The 9,216-nt window shown below is 32.3% G+C and overlaps 1 protein-coding gene across 3 annotated transcripts; it reads left to right on the forward strand.

The window, feature by feature from the left end:
• On the forward strand, positions 1,078–6,181 carry LOC107619224 (inositol phosphorylceramide glucuronosyltransferase 1). Of its 3 annotated transcripts, none has more exons than XM_016321473.2 (10): positions 1,078–1,489; positions 2,101–2,221; positions 2,373–2,558; positions 2,699–2,862; positions 3,673–3,780; positions 3,863–4,000; positions 4,079–4,213; positions 4,480–4,747; positions 4,876–4,999; positions 5,817–6,181. In XM_016321473.2, exons 1-10 carry the CDS (start codon positions 1,253–1,255, stop codon positions 5,944–5,946), a joined length of 1,611 nt encoding a protein of 536 aa, XP_016176959.1. In that variant the 5' UTR covers positions 1,078–1,252; the 3' UTR covers positions 5,947–6,181. The 3 variants fall into 3 exon arrangements, with proteins under 3 accessions (XP_016176959.1, XP_016176960.1, XP_020966816.1); XM_016321474.2 differs by having other exon boundaries at positions 2,478–2,558; positions 5,817–6,001; XM_021111157.1 differs by lacking the exon at positions 3,673–3,780 and having other exon boundaries at positions 5,817–6,001.

Genomic DNA, 9,216 nt, shown 5'->3' on the forward strand with positions numbered 1-9,216 from the left:
GAGTGTGAATAGGCCTCTGCAGTAAGTTTGACCTATTTATTGCCCGTTTTACTATTTATTTTCACTTATTTTTTTATGTGGACTTGCTTCACTAAATCATGATGAATCGTGATTCTCAAATTTTACAAGATAAGTCGCAAAGTAGCCAAAAAAGCCGGAACCGTACAAAGGGAGATAATGGTTCATACCCCATGTGCTACCTATTTTTGAAAACATGTTGAATTTTTTCAAAAGGCTATATGGTGGATCAAAAGGTTGGTGCATAACGGACAAATAGGCTACAAGTGAATGGTATATGCGTGCGCATTTTGGTAGCCTGCTAGGTCGGTTGATTCGATTCAACCTAGATTTAACCGATTTTTTTGAGTTTGATTAGATTTGACCGGTTTAATAGCACAAACAATCTTCGACATGAATCAAACCAGTTTGAGATTTGGTTCATTAGTTTTTCGATCAAACTGATTGGTTCGATCCAAGTTTAATAACTATGCTTTCGAATAATTCTTATTGTGTGGTTTCAGTTGTTTTTTTTCTATATTTTCTACCGTTCTTTTTCTAGAATTTTGGATTTTTTTATAGATATATTAACAAAAATAAACTTTGATATATTTTTTTATTTACTTTCGAATGATTTTTATTGTATGATTTCAGATTTTTTTCTCTATATCTTTAGATATTTTTTATTATATGATTTCGTGTGTTTTTTTTCCTATTTTTTAGATTTTTTTTATTGTATGCCTTTGAATGTTCTCTTTTCTATATTTTCAAAAATTTTTCCTAACATATCAAAAAATAGGATGAGAGTTGATTACGTAAACTTTTTAGGTTTTTAGATTTAGACTAGCATGCGAAATAGGTAACATTTCTCATGCTAATGAATTTTGTTTAATTTAATGTGCAAAATATTCTAATAATTACAAAATATAAATTAGTCCCTCTACAAATTGCAAAAAATTATGTTATCTTTCCATCTAAGGAAAAATCATTTGTTGTATATAATATATATACATTAAAATTATTTTTACAATGACATTCCATAAAAAAATGAATATTAATTTAAAATCGTAATATGAATCAATGGTTCAGAAATAAGTGCATCCAAAAAGAAGAAAAATTCAGTTGCTTTCCAACCGTTTGAACTTCGCATAAGAACTCCAGACACGAGAAACCTTTTTTTTCTCGAGAAAATTTAGAAAAAAAGTATTTCAACATTTTCTCAGAAAATTTTGCCACCAGCGAAAATCGTCTCACCATGAAAGCACTCAATACATCGTGGTTGTGTTTGTTAATTCTGTTACTCTTCATTCGATTGGGAGCTTCCGATGGACATCGCAAGACGAACGAGGCATACGCTACTCTGTTGTATGGTGACAAATTTTCGCTTGGCGTTCGAGTTCTCGGGAAATCGATTCGTGACACTGGATCCAAGAAGGACATGGTTGTTTTGGTCTCCGATGGAGTCTCTGATTATGCTTGCAACCTCCTCCAGGTAACACTATCCTTTATTATTTGCATTTACTACGATTTGCATTTATGTTGTTATTAGAGGAAGGAAAATATTGCTGCTCAGGATGGTTGAGATTGATGCTATCGAAATTTTGACGTTAAATGTCGGCATTATGCCTCATTTGACATTAATTGTAACATTTTTGTCCAGTCCAATAATATATTTCATCTTAGAGATTTAGTTCTTTCCAATTTCTAATAATTATTGCACAATTTACTAAGACATTTTGTCACTCAACAAAAACAAACAACAACAAAGCCTTATCTCAGATTGACTACATTGATACACCATTGTGCCCTACCATGTTTATAGTGAGATAGTTTATGTATAATTTCTGTCACTCAACAATATATTTTTTTTAGAGTCTTTTAACTTAAATACTTTCTTAATATATTTTTTATAAGCTGGTAAAAGGAAATTTATTTGTGGAGGTCAGGAGTACATATATAGTTTTCTAGTTTTTTGTAATTAGGAGAGAGTAAAGTTTTCTTACATTTTGAGTGCATAAAAATTTTATACTCTGTGTTCGTGTGTTAAGTTTTTATATTTGGAGTTTGGTGTATCAGGTGTTTATGATTGATTTTTTTGTGTAGGCTGATGGGTGGATAGTTGAGAAGATTAGTTTACTATCAAATCCAAATAAAATACGTCCATCGAGATTTTGGGGTGTATATACGAAGCTAAAAATATTTAACATGACTGACTACAAGAAAGGTAGCATAATTGTTGTTATTGTTGTCGATATTCCATTTGGTGTTGGTTTTGCATATACATATTGGAAACTTTGGAGGTCATTGTAAAATTTTCATTTATATTAATTTGATGAAACTCCTAAGGTTTATGCATGTTTGATACATTATTGTAGTTGTATATCTTGATGCGGACACAATTGTGGTTAAAAATATTGAAGAACTTTTCAAATGTGCAAGATTTTGTGGTAATTTGAAGCATTCTGAGAGGATGAATTCAGGTGTCATGGTGGTAGAACCGTCTATCTCACTTTTTAATGACATGATGAACAAAGTGAATACTCTGCCATCTTATACTGGAGGTAAAAGTTTTTTGTTTTGCTAATGTAAAAAATGATTTTTGTTTTGTTCGTTTTCATTTCTTTTTCGAACTCCGAAGAATATATGTGGCTCTGATCCTTAGGTTGAACATTTTTCTTAAATTGTTGTTCTATTTGTACAGGAGATCAGGGATTTCTCAATTCGTATTACTTGGAATTTCCTAATGCACATGTTTTTGAGCCAAATATGCCTTCAGAGTCATTAAATAATAGAAAAGTTCCTGAAATGGAGCGACTTTCCACTGTTTATAATGCAGACGTAGGTCTTTACATGTTGGCTAATAAGGTACTAGAATATAGGTAATGAGGATAGTACTTTTCCTTTCAATTAATGAGGAATAGTGAAATATTACTGCATAAGATGACAACATAAACACCATTTGCCCTTATTGGATCAATGCCTAACTGGTCTAAAAGAGTTCTACTCGTCTACTTGTTTGATGCTTAATATTATCATTTTTAATGAAATTATAAAATTTAATGATTGTCTGAATAATTTAAAGGAAGATGAGAACTCTTTTATTTAATTTTTAAATCCGAAAATTTCTTGAAGACATGAAACTGCCTCCACTAAAATAACTGAAGAGTTTTCATTGTGTTTAGAGGGATTTCTTTTGCTATCTCTTGGAGTTAATGATGGAAATTAGAATAAATGCTGAAGCTACACTTTATAAGCTATGCATTGTAGTGAATGATATTAATAATGATATAGGAATTATTTATAATGATCCACTAATAATTCTTAGGTTTTCCTTTGTCTTCATGTCTTGACATTTTTCATCTTGTTTCACTTCTTGCTAGAAACTTGGTTTCCTGCATGTATGGTCTGTAAGGAACACTAGCTTTTGACCAATTCAAAATATTCTTGCTCATTTTTTTTTTGTATTTTACAGCATTTAAGAGGTGGATGAACATGTTTTTATTAAGAATTGAATACCTCAGGTTCTTATGTGTTATTATTTTAAATATTTAACACTTGGCTCAAATTAGATGCTAGAATATTTCATACACATCAAAATATATGTAGTTAAATGCTTAAGTTCCTTTGCATTTCATCTTTTGGTATAGCCATCTTATTATAGTCAAATATATTCAGTGGATGGTAGATGAGAATGAACTCCGGGTGATTCACTATACGCTCGGCCCTATCAAGCCTTGGGATTGGTGGGCATCTTGGCTTGTGAAACCTGTTGATGTGTGGCAGGTAGATTAATCATGTTGATAATTTTTCTTATGAAAAAAGCATGCTGAAATATTTGCTTTTTTTTTTGCCATTGATGGTGCAGAACATAAGGGAAAAGCTTGAGGAATCCCTTCCCGGAACTAGAGGGGGCCAAAATCCTAAAGATAGTCTTATTGTGAAGTTTCTTTTTCTATTTCCAATATGTGTTGTACTCTTTTGCTGCTATCATTCATATCAGAAGGTCAGTCATCATAGTTTGTTACCACTCTCCTAGCTTTAGGAATTCATATTAGTCTTAGAATCTTGAATCTTTCTGCAGAATCCATGTTGCTTTGGTTCCTTTTGTAGAACTTCACTATTTGATCATGTCAGACACCATTATCATAAAATAAAATCAGGTGGATCAGTTGCATATATTAGCATTTCTACTTCAACCATCAGTTCCACCCATGAGGTTAGTTTCTTTTTCTACTCTATTGTGTTAGTTTTCGGTATTCGGAACCTGTCATGTGAAGCCTTTCATGTGGACCCTATGAGTAGGCATAAAAATTTTGGATGCTCCACATGATCTGTTTTTCTCATCTGATAAATTGGTCACATGATGGTCTCACGTAAGAGGAACCTAGTCCTTGCTTAGATGTGCACAATTATAATCCTTATGTATGTTTACTTATATACCATTTTTTTTATTGTGTTAAACAACTCTTTAATGGTGCTCAGTACAAAGTTCCTGCTTACTTGGGTGGCGTTTCAGTCTGTGTCTGCTTTATGGCTACAGTGGTGTCTCTTGGACTAGCTTTCTTATTAGTACCTCGACAAGTGACTCCATGGACTGGTTTGCTTTTGATGTACGAATGGACATTCACAATCTTCATTATATTATTTGGAGGTTATCTCCATTTGATTTCTAACTGGGGAAAGACCATGGCATCACGACTACCTTCTTCGTCATCTCATGCTGAAGTTTCTGATGGTGATTTGGGAAAAGGTATATTCTTTGGCACTGAAACTTATTTTGGGTTGTCATCTTTGTTCATGTGATTAGCTGTGTCCTCAAGGTACTCATTCTTTTCTATTTCATTGTTATCATTAATTTAAACTCATCTATATTCACAGGCAATCAGCGACATATGTCATCGTGTGACGGTGCCACATGGTTCTATGGATTAGGGATGACCATCTTGGCTATTGCTGGTCCATCCATGCCTTTTCTTTTTGGGGTAACTGCTTTATTTTTAAGGTAAGATTTTCATTACAATTTACTAATAAAGATATCTTACTGCTGAATCTAAAGTTGGAAGGAACATGACTAGCCTAGTTATTGAATTTTAATTTATTTTTTCGGTTAGTTTTCATCTTCCATCTTTATATTTTTGAAAATAGTTTTTGTTCCCATTGTGTTTTCGTTATCATTGTCTATTAAGTAATTAAAAAATGTCAAAATTGAAATAAAAATAAGACTCAGTTTGGAGAATGTATTTTTAGACACATAAATACATCACAAAGTGATGTGTCTAATCCAAAAGTGACTTGTATTTTTAGACAAAGGGAGTAATTCTCAAACTAACATCTGTTATATTATTTGGTTTGTTGAATAAATTACGTACATCCAATAAACTTGAAATGTGAAACCCCTAATATGTATCATTCATTACCATTATTAAGAAATGAAAGGAGGAACATTACTGTAAGGTTATTACCATCTAAAGTAGTCATCTTTTTACTTATTTTGTGGCTCACGATTTTCATTTCTTCTCACTTTTATCACATTTAACTGAAGTGGTGGTTAGAAAGAGGTGCATTTCTTCGCTGTTCTTTTCTTACAGTAAAGGGAGACTAGTAACTGTTCAAAAATGATAGTGTGTATTCCTAGACAACGGATTCTCAATTTCTATCGTTTGTGCTGTAGTTTGCTGCTTTCTTTAATTTGCATTAAGCTTGAAGTGGATTATTTACCCACATTTCTGTCCTGTAATTTTAATTTTATTCATGAAAAATAAATTGCCCTCAGTCTATCTTTGGTTTTCCTCTTTTTATTGATTCTTATTTGTAAACAGGTTAGGTTTGATTGTTGTCGGGGTAATAATATTAGCATCTTTCATGACATACGCTTCCGAACATCTTGCTATTAGATCATTTTTGAAGGGCATTGAAGAATATGATATTGCAAAAGATGTGCATCCTTGATCTGTATTATAAGGACTAGTGAAATTGCCGTAGACAATCGTTACTTTTGTTTGGATTCGGGACTGGCTATGCAAAGATTCGCGACAAAGTGCGATATTTAGCCGTAGAAAACACCAAGATAAAATTCAAGTCATTTTTGGCAAAGTCCCATGACAATTGGTTCATGTAACTTAATTATGCTCAAGCTTGGTGGATGTTTAGATTTTGTTGTAAAGTACACGTAGTGTTTACTCTAGTGGCAAGTTTAATTAAAACTCGAATGAGACCCGCGCGACGCGCAGGACGGTAAATTAATGATAGTATATAATAAATATTAAAAATTGTCATATTTTGTAGAATTAAATTAAATGTGTAAACTAAAGTTAAATTTAAAAGGTATTTTATTTAAAATAATTTGTAGTACAAAAAATTTGGATATCAGAGTTGTATGTACAAAATGACATTTTTATTTGGTGGTTTGATTTTTGCATTTGTTTTAGTTGATGAACTTAGTCTTCTGATGTGGCGCTCGTCCTCCTTTTTTTTATTGGTTGTTGTTAGAGTTGTTACTTTCTTCTTTCTGTGTAGATTCTTGTGAAGACATGTTCTTTATGAATTGTTGAGTTATATGTACTATTTATTGTGTTGTTTTTTCCATCTTTGCAAGTATGTTCTTCTTCCGAATATGTGTTTTGAATTTATATAGTTTTCTTTCTCCTTAATCTCTTGATGGTATGTGATCTTCATCTAATGATATTAGTGTTGTCGAAGTTAGTTCCTATAATCAACGAATAATTTAAATTAGAAATAAAAATGATGTCTAAAATAACTAAAATAAGTGATTTTTTGTAGTATTACCTATTTTATTTGTTGTAATGAGTGTTGAGGTTCAGTGTTTTTTGTTGGAACAAATGTCTTGGTAAGAGTGTATTGTTTAGAACTTTCTTTAAGATTAAAATCATTTACATTGACTTCAAATATAAGTGAGGTTGCACAAATTTTTTAATTAGGGTGGTGTTTCAATGTCATTACTTTTCTGGAGTGCCATTAGATTTGAAACAGTTGTACCCAACAATTTTTTTACTTCGCCATCAAATAGTACAAAAGTTGTTGTACTACTTTGATCTGAAACCTTTAATTGAATTTCGAACCTAAAATAAGTTTTGAGTTAGTAACTAATAATTTGATAGATGGGATTATGAAAAATATATAGAGTTACCTTATTGTTGGATAATGTGGTGTTTGATTACATATGTCACAAATGTAGTTATCTCCTTTTTCATATGCTTTCTTCTTACACTTTTCACATTCAGCGTAATTATCTCCATTGAGTAAGTTTGAGATGGTGTGTAGTTCAGAAATAAATTTTTGTGCTAAATTTGATGTTATTTGAAAGAATAGTAATAAGAGACTTATATAAGTAGTTCAAATAGTATGGAATTTGAATATTTGTAACTAAAATTTATTATGATTAATAATATTATTATGACATTTGTAATATGGATGTTTAATAAACCGAAGTATTGGAACCTCGGGTCGTTCTCCCTAGGAATTGCAACAAAGTGTCTTGTTATTGGTTATGAGGTATGTTTTGGGGTTTTTGGGATAAGAGGCATGAAATATAAATGGCAAGGAAGTAAACTAATATCTAAAAAGGTCTTGGTAAGGTTTGGTGGTCAAGGATCTCTATCCCTATCACTAACCACAACATGAGAATTGGCAAGGATCAATCCCACTAAGTCATCCCCTAACTAATAGTAAAGGAAAGTCAAGTGAGCCATATCAATCCAAGTCCATAAGTCCTAACTCTCCACTAATTCAATTAGTGAGAACTAGAGTTAATAGCTCCCAATCATCAATCACTTGGACATTAGTAACTCAAGAGTTCCTAAATTACCATCTCAAGCCAAGAGCATAAAATTCTATACTATAATCTAACTAAGTATTTCATCAAACACTTAGAAGGCATAAAAGGAAAGTAAAATGAACTAAGCAATTCAACAATAAAAGAACAAGAATCATAAATTGCATTGAAATGAAAATAGAAGAAACAAAAGTGCATCAATATAAAAGTAGAGAATTACATGAATTAAATGCAAAACTAGAGAGAGGAAAGGTAGAAGAAGAATAATTACAAAAGAAAAAGTAAATCAAAGCATGAATTAAACCTAGATCTAAGAAATTCTAAGCTAGGTCTAACCTAATCCTAATCCTAGAGAGAAGTGAGAGCTTCTCTCTCTAAAACTAACTTTTCCTCAAAAAATCAAACTAAACTAATGATGACTAGATGTGAATGATGATTTTCCCTTCAATCCTTGGTCCTTTTATGCATTTTGGCGCCAAAGTTGGTTGCAAATTGGGCCCCACAACTCTCAAAAATTGCTGGGCACGTTTTCTATTAAAAAATCACGTGCGGAGACCGACACGTACGCGTACAGCACGCGTGCGCGTTGTAACAACCCCGATTTTCGAGTACGCGAGATCTTTTCAGAAAGTACGAATTTCTCCGGAAGATTAGTAAGGGGAAAACCTTTGATATATCAGCAAGTATCTCAATCTTCATTGTCATTATGTCATCTTTAAGTTAGAACCTTTCCCGAGGCAAGCTCGATGATGCAGTCGCGAAGAACCTAGTTTTTGAACCGTATCGGTTAGGAGTTTTAATTCGGTTTTTCGTAAATAGTCTCAGTTTGACAAACCGGAATCGATTTATGAGAGAAGAGAGATAACAGGATGATATTATCCTTATATTATTATTAGAAGCTTCTTGAATAATATTATAAGGTTACCTGGTCAGTTTTAGTTAAAAATAGAAAACCGGTTTAACCGGGTACACAATTTACTGGTGCAGCTTAGCACCAGCACTCTCTGATGACTTTAGCAATGCTAAGGCCTCATTATACATGTTTTATTCTCATAATAAATATGTTACTAGTGTCATTTATGCTAGTAGCTCAGAAAATAATTTTTAGAGATATTTTCACAAGTGTTCCGATACACCTAGTTTTAGTAGTTATACATCTGAGATATTTTAATATTATTTTAATCCACCTCCAAGCCAACCAATCACAACTCACCCTACACCCCCAAAACCCCCAAGGCTGGCTAATTTTCACCTTGTGGACGAGAATAGGAAGAGAGAAAAAGAGAGAAATGTTCTTAGTTCTAAATCTTCAAAGCTTGATTTCTGCTGAACTAAAACTCAAATCAAAATTCCAATCCGACCAAAATGATCCTCTCTTCTTTCTCTACATGATTGTATGATTTATCAAGGCTGGGATCAAGGTGAGT

This window comes from Arachis ipaensis, chromosome B09 (assembly GCF_000816755.2).
Source record: "Arachis ipaensis cultivar K30076 chromosome B09, Araip1.1, whole genome shotgun sequence".
NCBI lineage: Eukaryota > Viridiplantae > Streptophyta > Magnoliopsida > Fabales > Fabaceae > Arachis > Arachis ipaensis.

Excerpts from the sequence above, each read along its gene's own strand:
- LOC107619224 (XM_016321473.2), top strand. The coding sequence starts at position 1,253 with ATGAAAGCACTCAATACATCGTGGTTGTGTTTGTTAATTCTGTTACTC. Across the intron at positions 2,559-2,698 it reads TCTGCCATCTTATACTGGAG|GAGATCAGGGATTTCTCAAT; the intron begins GTAAAAGTTTTT and ends CTATTTGTACAG. Across the intron at positions 2,863-3,672 it reads TTTACATGTTGGCTAATAAG|TGGATGGTAGATGAGAATGA; the intron begins GTACTAGAATAT and ends AAATATATTCAG.